Source organism: Solea solea, chromosome 14 (genome assembly GCF_958295425.1).
Source record: "Solea solea chromosome 14, fSolSol10.1, whole genome shotgun sequence".
NCBI lineage: Eukaryota > Metazoa > Chordata > Actinopteri > Pleuronectiformes > Soleidae > Solea > Solea solea.
In genome coordinates, this window is record NC_081147.1 from 26,442,756 (window position 1) to 26,462,394 (window position 19,639).

The 19,639-nt window shown below is 43.0% G+C and overlaps 2 protein-coding genes across 2 annotated transcripts; one reads left to right on the forward strand and one right to left on the reverse strand.

Moving 5' to 3' along the window:
* The first annotated feature begins 641 nt into the window (after window positions 1–641).
* On the forward strand, window positions 642–13,170 carry LOC131472939 (N-alpha-acetyltransferase 15, NatA auxiliary subunit-like). Its single transcript, XM_058650437.1, has 21 exons — window positions 642–879; window positions 1,274–1,492; window positions 3,396–3,480; window positions 4,153–4,257; window positions 4,385–4,542; window positions 4,738–4,872; window positions 5,637–5,790; window positions 5,889–6,008; window positions 6,389–6,484; window positions 6,981–7,087; window positions 7,168–7,240; window positions 7,549–7,718; window positions 7,814–7,966; window positions 8,994–9,122; window positions 9,220–9,433; window positions 9,785–9,978; window positions 10,062–10,170; window positions 10,259–10,357; window positions 10,980–11,123; window positions 11,778–11,875; window positions 12,150–13,170. The coding sequence occupies exons 2-21, from the start codon at window positions 1,439–1,441 to the stop codon at window positions 12,357–12,359; spliced, it is 2,607 nt and encodes an 868-aa protein (XP_058506420.1). The 5' UTR covers window positions 642–879; window positions 1,274–1,438; the 3' UTR covers window positions 12,360–13,170.
* Window positions 13,171–13,976: 806 nt separating this feature from the next.
* On the reverse strand, window positions 13,977–19,491 carry ugl (ureidoglycolate lyase). The gene is made up of 15 exons (XM_058650438.1): window positions 18,952–19,491; window positions 18,631–18,759; window positions 18,339–18,557; window positions 18,179–18,269; window positions 18,015–18,091; window positions 17,718–17,828; window positions 17,501–17,560; window positions 17,155–17,311; window positions 16,719–16,917; window positions 16,356–16,434; window positions 15,915–16,007; window positions 15,380–15,452; window positions 15,229–15,296; window positions 14,798–14,922; window positions 13,977–14,340 (listed from the first exon to the last, which is right to left on the reverse strand). The coding sequence occupies exons 1-15, from the start codon at window positions 18,955–18,957 to the stop codon at window positions 14,184–14,186; spliced, it is 1,644 nt and encodes a 547-aa protein (XP_058506421.1). The 5' UTR covers window positions 18,958–19,491; the 3' UTR covers window positions 13,977–14,183.
* Window positions 19,492–19,639: the final 148 nt, after the last annotated feature.

A 19,639-nucleotide genomic window follows, 5' to 3' on the forward strand; every position in this document is an offset into this window, starting at 1 on the left:
CACAAAGAATCAGAAAGTTAACATGTTTAAACTAAAATAAAACTCACAGTACAATAAAGGAAAATAAAACATAGGAAATAGGAAAACAACAACAGCTACAAAGATTCCAAATGCACAATATGAAAGTTCATAAATTGTACATCAATATAAATAACTATTATCTTCAAAGCTTGCTTGCAGTGTGTAATTAAAAGCCTCCTGTTCACTAAGTAGCCTGCAGCCTTGCACCCCGCCAGGGGAGGTCACTCTTTGGTGTTAGGCTGGTGAGTTTTGATGTACAGGTCAGGGTTTACTCAGGTCCCTTTATTTACCCTGTATCCCCTAAAGTCGCTTCAAACACATCTAAACCGCTATGAGCAGCGAGTTAGGGCAGCAACTTTGACGTAAATACGTTAGAGTGGAAGTATGTCGGTGAAATATTGCGCACAACCCTGAACCAAATACCCAATATAAGGAATACATGAACAAACGAACCATAATAAAAACCGAACGAGGAGAAATGTCGCATGTGTGACGGATTACACACTGCTACGGGAATGCTAAGCTAAGGTCAGGCTTAACAATAACAACGTCGTCCACGCTGTTTTCGTAAGCATGATGAAACGCACACTAAACTAAGGCGTTTTCAGTAAGAAGCATTTGTGTCATATTTACCTCTGTTATTGAGAGCAGCTCTGAATAAAAGGCGCTTGAAAGTCATTTTAGCTCAGGAACTGCTCCTGTGTCCGACTGTCGCTCCGCGGTCGATTACTTTTCCTGACAGGAGTACTACATCCTCCGAAGATCACAGATAAGTCGAACGACTCCTCAGTTACAGTCGTAATAGAAATGCATGTGTAAATAAACACCTTTGTCAAGTGAGTATATCTCCGTAACACGGTTAGTATCATTCTTATTACAGTATGAAACCTGTGAATTAGCTTTGTGCTAAAGTAGTTGATAACAAATGAGTCACGTTTTATTCCTTCATTGTTTGCAAACACATGTTTACAAAGGTATATAAGACACCAATCATTATGACCAACTGTTCGGCTGTAATTCGGCTTTTGAAATGACTCTTGTTAAGTTGACACATATCCACGTGTTTTAATAACTGTGAAACAAGATGGTTTATATTTTATATTAATGCGACACAAGCAGTTGGAGCGTGCTGACATATTAAGTGAAGTGGGGGGAATTATTTGAAAGACGAAAACTCTGTGCTGTGTGTGTGTGTGTGTGTGTAGACTTGTGTTTAAACACCACGCATGTTTCTTGTCTCTGACACACGCAGACTCACAAAAGTCACTTCGGCCATTTTGCTCGGAAGGGGGGCCTCTGCTTCAACACGTGAGCGAGGAGCCCGACGAGCCCGACGAGCCCGAAACACCCTGACATCTCCGACTCCGAGAGGATATCATCCATGTTCCACCCGACAGAGGCATAGGAAGCCAGCACGATGCCGTCTATCAGCCTCCCGCCGAAAGAGAACGCGCTCTTCAAGAGAATTCTGGTAGTGCCTCACACAACCTTTAGCTAGCAAGCTAACGCTAGTTTGCCAAGTAGCCGTCAGTTGTGACGAGAAGCTCGAGAGTCGCGAAATATCCAGCGCAGTTATCACTGAGCCTGTTGTTATAGAACCGCTAGTTGTGAGGAAAGCTACAGTAGAAGGCTGTGAGGCCGTGACGTGGGGTCCTAGCTGTGCACGCGTAGCTGTGCAGCGTGACTGACACATGACAGCTACACACAAGTTAGCCGGACACCTGTAATAGTTCCGTGTTTACTCGTTTCACGCCGGAGTCTGTGCTTGTTTTGACTTCACTGTCCGTTGATGTTATTCATAAATGACTTGTTTTTATTATTTAGAAATAGACGTCGTTATTGTGGAGTGTGTGTGTGTGTGTGTGTGTGTGAGCCGATGTCTGACTCTGAGCCCGGCACAGGTACCAGCGGCTGCTCGTGCAACCAAACTTCATGCACTCATTTTCAAATGTTAGGGTGAACATGAGAAGTGAGTTATAGTCGTTGTTAAAGCTTTAAATATCAAACGTAGACATTCTGAAAAGTCTACGTGTAATGGTTTTATTAATAGTAAACACTGCTGACCATTGTTTTTCAAACCTCAAAATGATTATTCAGATGATTTGTGATATGAATCACAAATCCCCCCCTCACACACACACACACACTCTCTCTCTCTCACATTCACTTTAAGAAGCTGCAAAATGTAAGAAGATGTAGTTATTATTAATTATATCAAACTCATACATTTATTTTATGGTTCATTTAGTAATTGATTAATCAATCAGTCGTTGCAGTCAGTAGTAAGGCTGAAATGATGAATCGATTACTAAATTGATTGTCAACTATTTTGACAATCAATTAATCGGTTTGGGTGTTTTTAAGGAAAGTTTTCTGATTTTTCAGCTTCCTAAATGTGAATTTGTCTCTGGTTTCTTTGCTCCATATAACAAAGAAATCATTAAACAGAGTAGTTTTTGGACAAAACAAGACATTTGAGAACATCGTCCTTTCTATGTTTGAGAAACACTGATCAACATTTTCTGACATTTTATGGACCAAACGATTACTCAAGAAAATAATCGTCAGGTTAAATGATTATTAAAATAATCGCTAGTTGCAGCCCTGATCAATTTATAGAAAATGTCTACTTGTTTTTCTGCCAGTTATTGAAATAGCGATTTGATTTGCAGGTTTTAAACAGACACTGCATAGGATATGAGAAACTATGGATACATGGACACTAAGATACTAACGTATGAAGTTATATTGTGAAGTGCAGCATTTATGATTTGCTAATTGCGTTGTTCCAAATTGTGATTAATTGTTCAACCAGACAGACTGTTCTGCAGGATGTAATGAAGTATTTTTAATTTGTTTAATGTTTTGCTCATGTTCCTGTCCATGGCATTCACATATTATTACTGTGTCAAAACCTGTTTCCCCAATGAAATGTGTTTCCAGCCTTAACCTGAGCTGAACCACTGATGGAGGTGTCGGGAAACACACCTCGGTGGAGTAACAGAATTTAGCACCCCTCACTGCTGTCACTGTGGTATTCTAACATTAGTATGAGTTGGCAGTAAACTCCTTGTGTCTGCTCTAAACCAGGCTTATCCATCTGACTGCCTGTCTGACATCACCAGCCCTCATCATCATGATTCATGTCCTGCTGCTCTCTTCAGTCAGTGTCGCTGTTCCAGCCTCTCATTGAGTGTCCTGTCAAGGAGGCAGCCTTTGCTCCTGCCTGTAGCTGGAATGACCAGTTACCACTATATTTGCATTCAGCACACTTTCAGTGTCCGTTTCCTTCACTCTGAACCGACCTCAGCAAAGAACAGCAGGCTCCTGGCCTCAAGTACCCTGTTAAAAATCTGCGCTGTCTGTCTTTGCAGAGGTGTTATGAGCACAAGCAGTACAGGAACGGACTGAAGTTCTGCAAACAGATCCTGGGCAACCCAAAGTTTGCTGAGCATGGAGGTAAGGGAAGGAGCTGCATGACACGGTGTGAAACATCACATGTCATTGACTAAAATGGACAGCAATATCCTCAGATTAGATTAAACAATTGTCTGGATTAATAGCACCTGTTTGTATCTAACATGATTTAACTAAGACATTATGTCGTTTGTCATAACTAAGTACCTGTTTGTTTTAGATGAAGCCACAGCTCCACTTTTCACATTCATAATGTTTCAGTCCAGGTGACTGAGGCTTTTTGTGAAAGTGGAAAATGTGGAGAAACAGAAAGAGGAAAGTTTAATAGCTACTATCATTGATTTGTGTAGTGTAGCTTTGTACAAGCACCAGTTTCTGTCGTCATGAACTATTGTAAATGCAAGCAAATCCAAGATAAAAATGAAGCGGAACTTGCACAGATATCCTGGGCATAACCTGAACAATGAATGTGAGGGTATGACATACTGTTGTATGTTGTCATAAAAGAGAAGCTGGGGTTTTCTATGACGTAGCAGGTCATTTGAAATCAAACAGGGTTTGCCAATCAAAAAAAAAAAGAACCCAATTTGAACCAATTTAGAATCTTTGAGGATAAGAATGATTTTTTTTGGCACCTCTAGTAACCATGGCATTCTTAATGAACTTTGATTTTCTTTCATGTTACTTTATCTCCCTGTCTGCTCTGTGTTCCAGAGACACTGGCCATGAAGGGTTTAACCCTCAACTGTCTGGGTAAGAAGGAAGAGGCCTACGACCTGGTGAGACGAGGCCTGCGCAATGACCTCAAGAGTCACGTCTGTATCCTTTCATCAGTCATCAGTGCTCCCTGCGTTTCCTGTTAAACACGTGCAGTTTGTCTCTGTCTGCTGCAAAGAAAGGTAGAATCTCAGATGTTTGTTTTTCCTGAACTCACTCACCCTCTCAGGCTGGCATGTTTATGGTCTGCTGCAGCGCTCGGACAAAAAGTACGACGAGGCCATCAAGTGTTACCGCAACGCTCTGAAGTGGGACAAGGACAACCTGCAGATTCTGCGAGATCTGTCCCTGCTGCAGATCCAGATGAGAGACCTGGAGGGATACAGGGTGAGAACAGCCTCAGACAGATGTAGATGGAAGGCCTCAGGACAAGATGGTTACTCCTTCTACTGCATCAGATGAAAAGTTAGATGGTGAAGACAGACAGAGGAGTGGCTGACAGATTGGTACAACTGGAAGATGGTCTTAACAGCCAACTCAAACAAGCACTAACAGTTGGTCGCCACGCTTGTCTCTTTTCAGGAGACTCGCTACCAGCTGCTGCAGCTCCGTCCAGCCCAGCGGGCTTCGTGGATCGGATATGCCGTGGCCTATCACCTGTTGGAGGACTTTGAGATGGCTGCGAAGATCGTTGAGGAATTCCGCAAAACACAACAGGTAGGTCAGCCTGTCGACGGCTCTGCCAAACTGTCAGGATTTCTGCAAACATTTCTCAAGGCAAATCACACTGAAGTTAAAATAATTGAACTCAAGCTAAAAATATGGATTATGAGAATTCACGAAAACCATTTTTTCAGCCTGGAGATTGTATCAGAGAAGATTGTTCTTTGCAAATACAGTCCTGTCAAAGTGGCCCCGAAACATGACATGCAAGTTTGAGACCTGAGCTGTGTGACAACACGGTGCCAACAATCCCTCACTACTGATACTGTGTAGCATTTTACTGACGCAAGTCATGATACCTCACACCTGTTAGTGATGATGTCAATGTGACAGCGATTCATGTCCATGTTTCATTTCACTGTCCATTTATTTATTGTCTCTTATATAAGGAGCAGTGAAGTTTATTTTTGAAAAAGGAGGTTGTGCTTCAGTAATAGGCTTTTATGTTGAGTGCTACGCTCCAAAAATAGCTGTTGCATTATGAAATTACGAATGGTTCTGGACAAAGTGCTCTCATTAGACTTAGGCTGTTGATTGGCTCATATCAGGCCGTTTAACTCTCTGATGTGAGCCATTGATTTAATGAATTCTGTGGTAAACATTGTTGAAGAGTCCTCTGCCTCCTAATGGACTAAAGTGGAATGACATGTCTAATCTGTCACGAGCAAGAACCTCTTAGTTCCTTGAACAGAGTTCCTTCACATAGTTTTGGTCAATACACGTATAGTCACCAACTTCACGCTCTCTCTGTCTGGCAGACATCTCCAGACAAGGTGGACTACGAGTACAGTGAGCTGTTGCTGTATCAGAACCAGGTCCTGAGGGAGGCCAGTCTGCACAAGGAGGCCCTCGATCACCTCAACAACTATGAAAAACAGATCTGTGACAAACTCGCTGTGGAGGAGACTAGAGGTGAGCTGAGTGACAACATTCTCACCTGCTGCAGTTTGTGAAGATGAATGTGATTGGTTTGTGTTGATAGTGAACAACTTGTCCCCGTGTGTGTGTAGGAGAGTTGCTGCTAAGGCTGGAGAGACCACAGGAAGCTTCAGAGGTCTACATGAAACTCCAGGAGAGGAATCCTGAGAACTGGGCCTACTACCAAGGCCTGGAGAAAGCCTTAATGCCAGGTGAACAATATTCTCAGGCTCCACCTAACTTTTATTTATTTTCTATTAAGGTTTAATGAATTCTTCAATTTTGTTCATTTTAAAACAAGAACAAATGGACCCATCATGATGTAAACCACTAAAACACAAGAGATAAATGGAACAATGAACCCAGGAACACATTAGATTATGTCCATTGTGCTGTAATCTCCATGGATTTCTTTGCTTAATTGTTTTGATAAAATCATTTGACTCTGAGATGTTTGCTCTCAGACTTGGTGTCCATTATGATGCCAACCTGTGTTGCTCCATGTCCACATGTCCCACTGTGTCTTATCATGGTCTTGGTTTGTGGATTCTTTGTCTACTCACACCTCACCGTCTCTTGTGCATTTCTTCAGAGAGTATAGAGGAGCGTCACAAGATTTACGAGGATTCCCTGGTGAAGTTTCCTAAAGGCCTTGTTTCACGAAGGCTGCCTCTTAGTTTCCTCACAGGTAAACACAGAACCACCAGCAACACCTGCTGCATAGAAGTCTTTATAAAAAGTGGTTATATTGTAGTTTTTAATGTTGTATTTTCTACTGCTGCTAAAGAAAGTGTATAATTCACTCAAATACCATCTGGAGTCAAATGTCAGGGTTCATATGAGTGCTTAAAATCCTTGAAAAAGCTTGACTTTTAATCATGACTGTATTTCTTTAAAAATAGCTTATTGACTGAACAGTTTACTTTAGTTTGGTTGTTTTATAGCAGAATTCTATTGCTTTGATTGTGATGGAAAGAGAGAAATATGAGTATAATTTACTACAGCTGCAATGTGCTGGAAAAGCCTTTAAAATAACTTTAAAAGTGCTTGAATTTGACCTTGGTAAAGGTTGATGAACCACATATCGAAACTCAATTTTGAATGTCATGATAAGCCCTAAAGTCTGACACATCGTCATAGACTCTAAATCTCACTGCTTTAACCCTGTGTGTTGCACCGGACAGGTGAGAAGTTCCGTGAGTGTCTGGACAGCTACTTAAGGATGAACTTCAGTAAAGGCTGTCCGCCCGTCTTCACCACCCTCAAATCCCTCTACACTGATAAAACCAAGGTACGTGGGCTTTAAATGTCACGTTTACGTCCATATTTGACCCGTCAGAATCTGAAACGTGTTTTCTTCTCATGTCACAGGTCACTGTCATCGAGGAGTTAGTCGTTGGCTATGAAACGTGTTTAAAAGGCTGTCGAATGTTTAGTGAAAACGGTGAGTGATTTATTTATTTGTCATGATTTAAATCACACATTTGAGCCGTGTTTTTGTCGAGGTGAACACTTTGGTTTGGTACAGAATGCATTATTTTGTGTTTCCATTAGAAATAGCACCAAAATAACCAATATCCTACAGGGGTATCACAGTAAAATGGCCAGCTCCACCCACAACAGTCAGCTGATTGGGCTAAAAGAAGGCTAAAGAAAAATGCCTGACCATTCCAAACTGTACTGTACTGTACTATGATAGAAACACAGCGTTATCTAACTGCAGCTGATGTGTGTGTGTGTGTGTGTGTGCAGATAATGGGAAGGAGGAGCCTCCCACCACCCTGTTGTGGGTACAGTATTTCCTGGCACAGCATTTTGACTTCATCGGCCAGTCCGTCCTCTCTCTGGAGTACATCAACACCGCCATCGACAGCACGCCCACACTCATCGAGCTCTTCCTCATCAAGGCCAAGATCTACAAGGTGTCGCACAAATGCACACGTGTGTGTTTTATTTACTGTGTCTCTGCTCTGTGAAACCTTCCCCGTCCCTCACACCTGTACCCTCCATCCGGCAGCATGCAGGTAACATAAAGGAGGCGGTTCGATGGATGGACGAGGCTCAGGCCCTGGACACCGCCGACCGCTTTGTCAACTCCAAGTGTGCCAAGTACATGCTGAAGGCTGGCCTCGTCAAAGAAGCCGAGGAGATGTGCTCCAAGTTCACTCGGGTGAGAGAAGCATTGTGTGTGTGTGTGTGTGTGTGTGTGCGCGTGGACGGCGTGTTGAGATGTTGATTTTCCTCCATCAGATGGATGGAGAGTTGTGTTGTTGGGTCAGTGAGGGCAGAAAAGGTTTGATTCCAGTGAATAAAATGATATTTAACTGTGTGAACTGTCAGACTTTAGCAGGATTACAAAAACTACTGCTCCAATTAAATCTATAATCTGTCATTTGTTTCTTTATGCTTTCTTAAAACCACTTGTCGCACTATGACAATGTCCTTTTTTGTGTGATTCGGTGTCTCGCCCAGTGAATACAGCACAATAAATGAATAATACAGTTGTTACCCAGTTAATAATCCTCAACATTTGTTGTTGAATTAGTGTAACTCATTGTAAGTTTTTAATTTCATAAAAAGACATGAAACAAATATACAAAACATACAAGCATATAAAAAATCTCATCAACCTTTCATTACATGTTTGAAAGCACTATATTAACTAATTCAAAAGAAGCATAGTTAAAGCTATAATCTGCAATGTGTTTCTTAGACTCGTTGTGTTACAGTCTCTTTACATCCAGATAAAGTTGTTGGGACAAAATATGAAAAACATACTTATTATTATTTTGAACAATCATTTTCATAACTGATTCATCAGTCGATTTCCTTGATTAGTCGTGTGGTCAGAAAATTGTCGATCGCTTGTTTCCCAAACCTTGAAATGATGATGTTCTCAAATGTCTTGTTTTGTCCACAAAACAAAATGATTCAGTTTCAATGATGTCTTTGTTATTTGGTCCAAAGAAACCAGGAAATATTCACATTTAAGAAGCTAAAAACACTCAAAATAGAGTAATCAGAATAGTTGGTGATTAATTAACTAATGGATTATTAGTCGAACAGGTCATGAGTCTCTCCTGTCCCTCGCTTGACTCCGTCCATCAGATAAAACATATGCTACCTCGACTTTACTGAATTCACTGGCTGCAGCTTCACATAATAATAATGTGTGTGTGTGTGTGTGTGTGTTGTAGGAGGGGACCTCTGCTGTGGAGAACATGAACGAGATGCAGTGCATGTGGTTCCAGACCGAGTGTGCCCTGGCCTACAAGGCCATGAACAAGTTTGGAGAGGCCCTGAAGAAGTGCCATGAGATTGAGAGAGTGAGCAGCTACATACAGACCAGACTCCAGATAAACATCTTTATCTCATCTCATCTTTAAAATGATATTCATGTCATCTTCTTTCCCTCCCCATCAGCACTTTGTGGAGATCACAGACGACCAGTTTGACTTCCACACTTACTGTATGAGGAAGATGACGCTGCGATCCTACGTGGACCTGCTGAAGCTGGAGGACATCCTGCGGCAGCACCCGTTCTTCTTCAAAGCCGCTCGAACCGCCATCCAGATCTACTTAGCTCTGCACGACAAGCCTCTGACTGACGACAACAAGGAAAACCAGGCTAACACTGGTCAGTGTGTGTGTGTGTGTGTGTATTCCCTCCATTCTGATGTGAACACTGACCTTGGCAGGACCAATAGATAGATAGATAGATAGATACTTTATTCATCTCACAGAGAAATTCACATTCAGTAGTCCTCATGGGGCCCAAAGTCCAGTCCTAATGATGGAGAATCATGTGTTCATGTAATTCTTCTGATATTCTTCTCATGCTGTTGCTGATTTGTATTTACATTCAAATGTGCATAGTGAAACATGAGGATTTTTGGATTGTGTATCTTTGACCAGTGTCAGACCAGTACTGAGTATTCTGTCGCCTCATCCCTAGTAACCACCCTTTCTTACTTTCTTCTCCTTGTAGAGAACCTGACGGACAAGGAGATGAAAAAGCTGCGCAATAAGCAGCGCAGAGCCCAGAAGAAGGCGCAGCTGGAAGAGGAGAAGAAGAACGCTGAGAAGGAGAAGCAGCTGAAGAACCAGAAGAAGAAGAAGGAGGATGATGATGAGGAGATAGGAGGCCCAAAAGAGGAGCTAATACCAGACAAACTGGCCAAGGTGGGCTCACTTGTTGGAGCATGTTGATGTAATGATGTGTGATACAGTGATCCTGACGGTGCATGGTTTACTTGTTTCACCAGCCGGAAAATCCTCTGGAGGAGGCAGTGAAGTTCCTCATCCCTCTGAAGAACTTGGTGCGCAATAAGCTTGAGACTCACCTCCTGGCCTTTGAGATCTACTTCAGGAAAGGTCAGACGGTTAGAGTGAGCAAAAAGAAACCGTGATTTCACTCATAGTTGTTGGAACTAATGTCATATTTAACTCTTTCCTCCTGCAGAGAAGTATCTGCTGATGCTGCAGTCCATAAAGAGAGCTGTAACCATAGAGCCTTCCAACCCGTGGCTGCACCAGTGTCTAGTGCGCTTCTTCAGAGGAGGTGAATATCACACTGTTGATGTTTTATTTGCTGTGTCTACGAGGGACACGTAACAAAGTTGCATGAAGGACAGTGTGACTCTGAATCTAACTATGTGACATTTATCTGGCTCTCATAAATACCAGGAATGTGCTCAAAAATTTCATTATGTCCTCATAATGACAATAAAAACTTCTTGAATCTTGTAAATATGATGTGAATGCACAGAACAGCATCATCTACAGCGAGGAGAGTTCGGCCACCATCCTCACCCTCCAACATCTAAAACTGCTCCTCAAACCTGAAAACTCTTCTTTACGTGCTGGTTTAGGAAGTGTGTGTGTGTGTGTAAAACGTGAGAGGGTTAAAACAGAAGCTGTGTCTACATGTGATCACCGTCTTTTAAAAACTGAACTTCTGAACTCATCGCTTATTCATTTTGATCCCAAGTCTGTGGTTTTCTGTAACATCTTTGTTGTTGTCGTGTGTGTGTGTGTGTGTGTGTGTGTGTGTGTGTGTGTGTGTGTGTGTGTGTGTGTGTGTGTGTGTGTGTGTGTGTGTGTGTGTGTGTGTGTGTGTGTGTGTGTGTGTGTGTGTGTGTGTGTGTGTGTGTGTGTGTGTGTGTGTGTGTGTGTGTGCGCAGTGAGTGAAGGTCCAGACTTGGCCGAGCCAGTGAGGACCGTGTTGAAGCAGGAGATCATCAGACTGTTTGGCGAGAGCAACCCTCAGAGCTTCAACAAGAGCTACCTGAGCCAACACTCCAACTCAATCCCACACCGACTGGCTGGTACACACACACGCGAGCACTAATAAAGGCTGAGAGGAATTACTTGCACCAATTATTATTCTTGGTGCTTGTTCTGAAGATATCTACCAGGGATGACAAGCACTCGATTATTCATTTGATTACAAAAATTGCATCAGTTCATGTGATGTTTCATAATCTTGTTTAAAAAAGGCCAAAAAAAGAGGTGGCAGATTTGTGTTTGCTGACGTGATGAAACTGAACAGGTTTCTTGAATGCTTTCCCAGGACATTTCCCAGGGTCCTTGAATGCATCGAATTAGCTGCTCCTCTTCTCTCAACATACTGTGAATACTGCATTATTTTCACTTGCTCTCATGCACTGGAGTTTAGAATATTTGATGTTCGAATAGGATTAAAAATTTAAATTACAGCATGATTTGTTTTTTTATGTTAAGTGATTGTTTGTTGAACTTCTGAAGCTCTTTATTTAGCAGGTTATTTAGAAGGTTTCAGGATCTGCAAATGAAAAAGACCTTTGTGTCCTCTGCAAATAAAATCGTGGAAAGCTTTTTCCATAATATGAATGTATATTAGAAACAATTAAAGTCCAAGGAGATATTTAGTCCCATTGAAGGATACAACTTTTTATCCAGATTAAGTGTGTGTGTGTGTGTGTGTCTCTTTTGTCGCTCAGCTGCTAAGATGATGTTCTACCTGGAACCGTCCTCTGATAAGATGGCCTGTGAGATCGCTACAGCCCTGGATGAGTCACTGTCTGGTAGAAGCATCCAGGTAACTTCTCTGCCACACATCACACAGCAGGCGCCTGTGTTTCCATCACGGTGCACTTCTCTTTAGAACAGTACAGTTCTCTTTGGACCAGTACGGTTCTCTGTGGACCAGTACGGTTCTCTTTAGAACAGTACGGTTCTCTTTAGAACAGTACGGTAAAATCCTGCACTTTTAACTTTTCACTGACATTTTGTTTTCTTCAGTGAGACAGATATCGTGATGCTGTGATTCCCATATTAACCGTGTGTGTGTGTGTGTGTGTGTGTGTGTGTAGGTGTGCACTGAGGTGCTGGAGGCTCTGAGTGCAGGGCAGCTGGGCGAGGGTCAGCAGAAGGCTGCCGAGGCCTACAGAGCCGCCTGCCATAAGATCTTCCCCTACTGCCTGGCCTTCATGCCTCCCGGTTACCAAGACAACAGCATCGCACTCAGCGCCAACGGCGACCTTTCGGCGGGAGAACACGACGACATGGCCAACGAAATGTGACCTCAGTCAAGAAACAAAAACAGAGGAGAACAAGGAGGTGAAGTGAACACGCTGCCAGACGCCTTAGTCCGCCAACACACCCGTTTCCTCATCCCCCCCCCCCCCCCCCACCCTCACATCCTGGGCCTTGGCTTCTGAGAGAGAGAGAGAGACCCCGCCACCACTGCACTGATCCGGACAGACTAAAGCACCGCAGGACAAGACAGGAAAGGGAGCCGGCACACGGAGGAAGGCGATGCCCGCGTGACTTAAGCAGATGATCCACAGCTGCTCCTGTAACTGAGAACACAGGAGTGTGATGTGGAGACTGCGGTGGACTGTGGGACACTGTGGCTGGACACTGGCCGGCGGCTCCGATGGCCTCTGTAAACACAGGCCAGGTTTTAAATAACTCCTGTGTTTTCACACCATGTCTTTTTCCTGTAGGTGCATCTGTTTCTCACGTTTTTAAAAAAAAAAAAAAAAAGTAATTTATATATTACAAACTGACAAAAGGATTAATAAAAAGCAACGTTTGCAAAACGGAAGTGTAACATTTCAGTGATGGTGTCAGATATCAGAGATCAGTCCGATCCCTGCGTACACAATCTGTAAAACACAGATTCTGTACCGATAACACAAAAGGAATTGTTACAGTGAGAATAATTCTAAAAATCCTGTAATCTACATCTGCCCCAAAAACTGCTGAACAAACCAGATTAGACCCACTCACTGCAGTCACTGGTAGAGGAACTGTAATAATACTTATAATAAATAACGTTCATATTCTATACTGAATGAACCACTTCATTAAAGGCCACATAGACCGGAAGCTCCAATTAACGCTGCGTTTGTGTGTGTGTATCTGCGTCATGACCTCGTTTATGAAACCCTAAAGTTTCAGAACAACAGTTCAGCCACTGCTGAGAAAATAGTGTTGTATTGTTTTCCTGGGCTCTGCGAAGCGGATCGGCACTTCCTTAATTTGATGTCGTCATCAGAAATCCTCACCACTCCTCTCACCACCGTAGCGCCTCCCGGTGCGGGCACTAGTCCGGGCACATCCGGTTGCGTACATTCAACCGCAGAAGAAGAAGAAGAACTACTCTCGTTGTAGCTGCTGAGATGCAGAGCATCCACCGTGCCAGAGGGGGAGCTGTGTATCTGAGAGCTGGCCTATCTATTGCGTCACTTCCAGGTACCTGGCCAATCACAGGACAGTGGGAAAGCTCTCATTGGCTGGCCAATCACAACACAGTCCTGGTTTTGGTCTGAAACAGCGCGGCTGACGAGAGCGTCAGTGAGGAGATATTTTGATCGGCTCGTTTGCAGCGATTAGGAGGATTTTAATCATGAAAACAAGTTAATATATGTAAGTAGACCTCTATAACTAACATATATGTGTGACAGTATAAGCATTCTATGTCGCCTTTAACCTTTAACAGCGAGGATGATTCATAGATATGTGGTTGAGACGCGCTGCATCATGTCAATTGACTCCATAACATCTGAATGGACACATGAATTGTGAAGGTGTGACTGTTCACAGTGAAAAGAGCTGACAAACTGCTGCGTAATAAACAACGGTGCTGACTGACTGATGAAGTGCGGTAACAGGAAAACACTAAAGACAAAAACTGAGTCATCAAACGGTCAGAAAATCAACTTTATATAATAGTACACGATTTTGTATGGAACAATCCATCAGAAGATAAGCCTTCAAATTACAAACACATCCGTGTCTGAAATACGGTACACGTACAATAACTCTAACCAAGCATGACTTTAAACAGTTGACTTTTTACTGGGTAATTCTGTCGACTTCTACAACCCTGAGCGACGAGGTCACAGGTTGGACCGGTGCTGGTGCAGGTCCACAGTTCGCTGGGAGCTGAGGAAAGTGTGGTTCTGGCTCAGGTAGGTGGTGATGAACTCTGGGAAGTCTCTCTTCTGGACCACCTCCAGGAATATGTCTGCTGCTGTGTGCAGCCTCTGTTTATCCCTGAGGAAGAAAAGACACACCAGACCTCAACACCTGAGCCCGAGCAAGAAAAATCTAAATGTCTTCATTCCAAAACGGTAAGTTGCGACTGGAATTTCCAATTTCAGGTGACTCCAGGCGAGGAAAAGGAGCTTAGGTATCAGCAGAGGAAGATGTCAGACATCTGGACTTGATCTCCTCTCTCCCCCTTTTCTCCAAAACCTTTTAAATACCAAAACTCTGGGACTCGCAGGCAGAATGACAGCGGACGCACAACGGTTACCATCTCCTTGTTTGTCTCAGTTCTCAGATCTGACCTGACTCCAGAAACTCCATCCTTGGTCGTCTCACCTGATACTCAAATCTCCACAACACTGCCCTCTCAACGATGCACTTTTGTTGAAAGCTATCGGAGCAAAGTTTTGGCTGAGATTTTGATCCAGAGAACGCGATGGAACTCCTTTCATGTACATCTTACCTCACAGAATGACAGAGGACACTGAGCTCCACCATGACCTCCTCTGTGAGGTCAGTCACCAGCCGCCTGCTCACCACCCTGCTGTCGTCCTGCAGCCGAGCCTGGTGGCGGATCCATTGCCACACCTGACACACACACACACATAAAATCACCTGATACAGACCATAATCTGGTGCATGGGAGTTTGTGGTAAGTGGGTTTGGATCTCCAAATCTTTTCCACATTGAAAAACAAACCCACTAAAGCCTAGTTCACACTTTTCACATGATTTTTAATCTAATAATCCGGACACATTTGTAGCTAATCGCCACTTATCATGTGCACTTGCCTGTTGCTAAGTGTGAAATATTCAAAGATACATGTTCAAGAAGAAGAAGAAGAAGAAGAAGGTTACGATCCTGAGGCAGACTCGGACGTTCTCCCAAACCTACATGTGATCTGGAAATCTCTGCCGTGGCTGAATCTTCAACGTTGCCTTTGTAGAAAAAGAGGCCGTGACCTGAGACGGAGCACGGTTACAGAGTCAGTCAGACACTTTGTCACGCCCCACACACACACACACACACACACACACGTTCTTACCGGAGAGCCAAGCGTTAACGAAGAGGACACCGACTGCAATGTTATACTTCAAACTGTGAAGATTGACTCCTCCCTAAAGCAACATAGACCACGTTAGAGTATACTTCATGCATATCCTGTCGTTTCAATAAGATAATAACGTCAGTATTATTGGTAACACACTTTCTGAAACTCTTTATAATAAGTAACACACCATTAGTGACTTAGATTACAGGTAACTTCAGATTACTAACTTAATAACTACAGGTTAGTAACTAATTACAGGTAAGTGAGGCGTCATCCTCACCAGGAGGTCAAAGATGGTGTGGAGCAGTAAGTATGACACCAAATGAAAGAAGAGTTGGACACAGGTTATGGTGTTAACCTAACCTAGTCCTAACCAGGTGAGTATAGGTTAATGACCGTGCCTAAATCCAACCACATTCACTACCAACATGTTCATATGCATGTATGTACACCTGTGGGAACGTCATTTTCACAAGACAACACCATCATCCATCAGTCATTTGTGTCTTAGTGGGACTGCTTCACTGACCGGAGGCATGGTCACGAGGTCTTCAGCTGTCACAGAAACATCGTGACGAAGCTGGCAAAGCTGATTATCACCTTCTGTGTGAAGTTCAAAGAGCTGCAGGGGGAAGTTAGAAAACACGCAGGCAAGGATTAAGAGCATCGTTTAGTCTGTTTGGTCACGTTTGAAGACGCGAATCTGCTCTCAGTATCCCATCGTCCCTCCATCGTCTACCACTTTATCATCGACATGAGCAGCCCCACGACCCTGATGTGGAGGATGAAGCGCTAGACGATGGATGGATCCCTTCACTCAGTAGGAAGTTGAAGCATCTTTGGTCGGGATTAGAGACTCAAGTCTGGCCCAAACACGAGCTACAGACAAACATTACTCTTCCTTCTGTATTTATATTAAGTATATATATTTATATGTATATATATACACAGCTCATTATCCACTACTTACTTTCTGCATGGGCTCAATCAAGCCCAGGTCAAAAACCAGAAAACCATCAACACCTGCTCTGATCTCCAGCAACTTCAGTCTAAAGAGGAGGAGACAGGGTCAGAGGTCAATGCACTGTGTTTTAACTGAAGGATAAAGACATAAACAATCCTGCAGCTGTGTGAGGACATTATCGCTGATCCTCACGTTCTGTCAGCCCTTAAAAGGATTTAGGGTTTAAGAGTTAACTTCAGAGATCTGAGGCCCTGAAAGAAGCCCACTTGCAGTACCTCTAAGGCCCATTAGGGGGTGGTGGCCTACACTTTGGGAAGCACTGGCATTAAGTTGTGATGGTTGTGTGTGTGTGTGTGTGTGTGTCCCTGCCTGCTGACAGTAGCCACCGCTGTCCTGTAGGAGTCGCTGTGCGGCTCGTGAGGCAGCAGCAGGGCAGCCATGCCTGCTGTGGCCAGTGCTCCGCGCTGATGACACGTCTGAACCAGCAGGTTCATGTAGCTGTGCAGGAAGTGTTTCTCCATGTTGATGTATCTGGTGCGATCGGGCAGCAGGAAGGTCCATCTGTGTCCTGGAGGAGAACACACACACACACACACACACACAGTCAATGTCCAGTTAACAATGAGCAGCATTGATTGTGTATCTTGGTTAGGGTAACCCCGGCCTTTGACCTTACTCGAACCAGCAACCCTACTGTTACAAGCCAACTTCCCTTTCCGCTTGGCCATGGGCTTCCTGAAGACTCACCTTTTTATTATGACTTAATATATAAAAGTAAATAATGATATTATAGTGTGCATCTCACCAAACTTGTTAACAAAGGAGGCGGAATAATCCCACATGCCACAGTTGAGTCCTGCTGAGTGGTCTCGCAGCTCGTAGAGAATCTCGTCCATCTCAAAGGCTGCGACGACACTTTCTATGAGAACTGTTGCCTTAATGCTGCCCAGGGGAAGACCGAGCTACACACACACACACACACACAGGGATAAGTGACATCATGAATACAACATGGAAAATAAAAACACACAAAAACTGTCACAGAACAAGGTTTTCCAGGTAAATGATTTCTGTACTTTTTCTTTGTGCCATGTAAAATAAAAACAGTGTATAATTGATAAAAAGAAGTGATGTGTGCATAAACAGTGAACCTTCTGTTGGGTCCACACAAAGATCTTGTTCCACAGTCTGGCCTCCAGGTGGCTCTCTACCTGAAAAATAAGAGACATGTGACACAATCTGTGTGTCTACTTGTATTTATATCTTTGGGAGGTCCAAAAATGTACAAACCTATCTTTGTGGGGACATTTTGACCTTGTGGGGGACACTGTGTGTGTGTGTGTGTGTGTGTGTGTGTGTGTGTGTTACCTTGGACAGGTAGAGAAAGGGTCCACTCTTGTTTTCATACAACATTTTTCCACAGTGAAACATGACGAGGCCAAAGTCAAAGAGAGGACCAGGAGCTTGTTTACCCTCGACCTGAAACACACACACACACACACACACGTTTTACTGAATCTGTCCTTGAAAGCCGTTTCATTTGACAGGTAGATAGATAGATAGATAGATAGATAGATAGATAGATAGATAGATAGATAGATAGATAGATAGATAGATAGATAGATAGATAGATAGATAGATAGATAGAAGGACATGTGACATTACCATCAGGTTGTTCTCCACCATATTCCATGCACGAGGACGTACCATCAGCACTGGAGTCTGAGAAATGTGTGGAACATCTGAAGCAGAGGAACAGAGAAGCTCCAGGTGAAAACATGAACCACAGAAGATTTATCTGACATGAACTTCAACAATGAAGCACTTACTGGGAAAGTGGCCGTGCACCGCCTTCATCACGTTGTAAATGCCTCTGATCTGGTTGTGAAATGTGGGACAGTTCCCATCATCAAAGTCCACCTGCACAAACCGGAGACAGGACTGTGGTTACATACTGACCAACATGAGGATCACCTCTGCCATTGGTACCTGTATGCCTTGTGCTGGTGACTTGAGAGCTTGTATGAAACGCTGAGTATCACAGGGAGCCAGATCTCCAATGTCCACATGTCTCTTCTGGAGTCGTGGAGGTACAGGGAGCACCCTCCATGTCCGGTCTGCCCTGATATGTGTGGTCTCCTCCAGGAACCTTGGCAGGTCACCTGAGAGGTCAAAGTGCGCCTTTCTGGAAACTCGCAAACAGAGGACCTGAAGAGGAAGGAGGAGAGCAGATGATTCAACCTGAACTAAACAGGACCTCTGTCTTCTTTAGCTGTCTCACCTGATCCACCTCCTCATCAAAAGTGGAGATCAGCTCATGAAGGAAGAGGAGAGAGTCAGGGGTGAAAAGTGTCTCATACTCAGCTTCTAGACCCAAAGGAGGGGGAGACACCTCTATGCTGACTGAACCCTGAGGACAAAAAAGGTTTTATATCGTTATTATTATTACATTATTAAGGACAGTATGAGAAAATGGTAAAGGTTAAAGGAAGCTTAAACTCCACGATGCACCACACTGTAAAATATGACATATATCGTCTGTGTTCTTCACGATGTTCATTTAACTAGAAACTAGAAAACAGGGTAATACGGAGATACTCACAGACATGCTGATGGTGAGTTCTGTTCACACAACCAACATGGACTTTGGTTCATGTCTCAGTTTGGCCTCTGTGTAAACACGAATATGTTAGGATGAGAAAATGAGGTCAAAGTTCAAAATGTACAGTACATTCTGCACATGAATATTTAAAAATATGTCACAATAGCTCACAGACACTTTACATTTTTGTTTTGACAGTTTCATTGTATAACATAACTCATACATTCTCTCTGCCGAGGTAACTACAGTCTACAGTGACTTGAAATGTGATGACATTTTTGCAGCTAATCTTCGTATTTGTATTGGGTTTACACAATATATGACTTTTTCACATAGGAAAAAATGATGCGTGTAACATAGTTTCCAAGGTAAAATGTTGACAACACTATGGGTTGTTTAGAAATGAAAATATGTCAAGTGAAGGAAAATATAGACCTTCCAAGTCATTAAAATAGTAATAAAGTGCCATACAGAATTATTATTAGATTTTCTTCAATCCATTCTACAGTGTTGTTTACGTCAATACAGTTTAATAATTCAAATCTATAGATTTTCTTTTTCTGGAAGGTTTATTTTAACAATTCTAACAAACAAAAATTAATTTAGGAACATTGATTTGCATATGAAACGGTAACATTTCTAAAATGTCATATATTTAATTTAGTTAACTTATATATATATAAAAAAA

Excerpts from the sequence above, each read along its gene's own strand:
- ugl (XM_058650438.1), bottom strand. Across the intron at positions 17,829-18,014 it reads TGGTGGAGAACAACCTGATG|GTCGAGGGTAAACAAGCTCC; the intron begins GTAATGTCACAT and ends TGTGTGTTTCAG. Across the intron at positions 16,008-16,355 it reads TGATTGAGCCCATGCAGAAA|CTCTTTGAACTTCACACAGA; the intron begins GTAAGTAGTGGA and ends TTCCCCCTGCAG.
- LOC131472939 (XM_058650437.1), top strand. The coding sequence starts at position 1,439 with ATGCCGTCTATCAGCCTCCCGCCGAAAGAGAACGCGCTCTTCAAGAGA. Across the intron at positions 7,719-7,813 it reads TCAAGGCCAAGATCTACAAG|CATGCAGGTAACATAAAGGA; the intron begins GTGTCGCACAAA and ends TCCATCCGGCAG. Across the intron at positions 11,876-12,149 it reads TGTCTGGTAGAAGCATCCAG|GTGTGCACTGAGGTGCTGGA; the intron begins GTAACTTCTCTG and ends GTGTGTGTGTAG.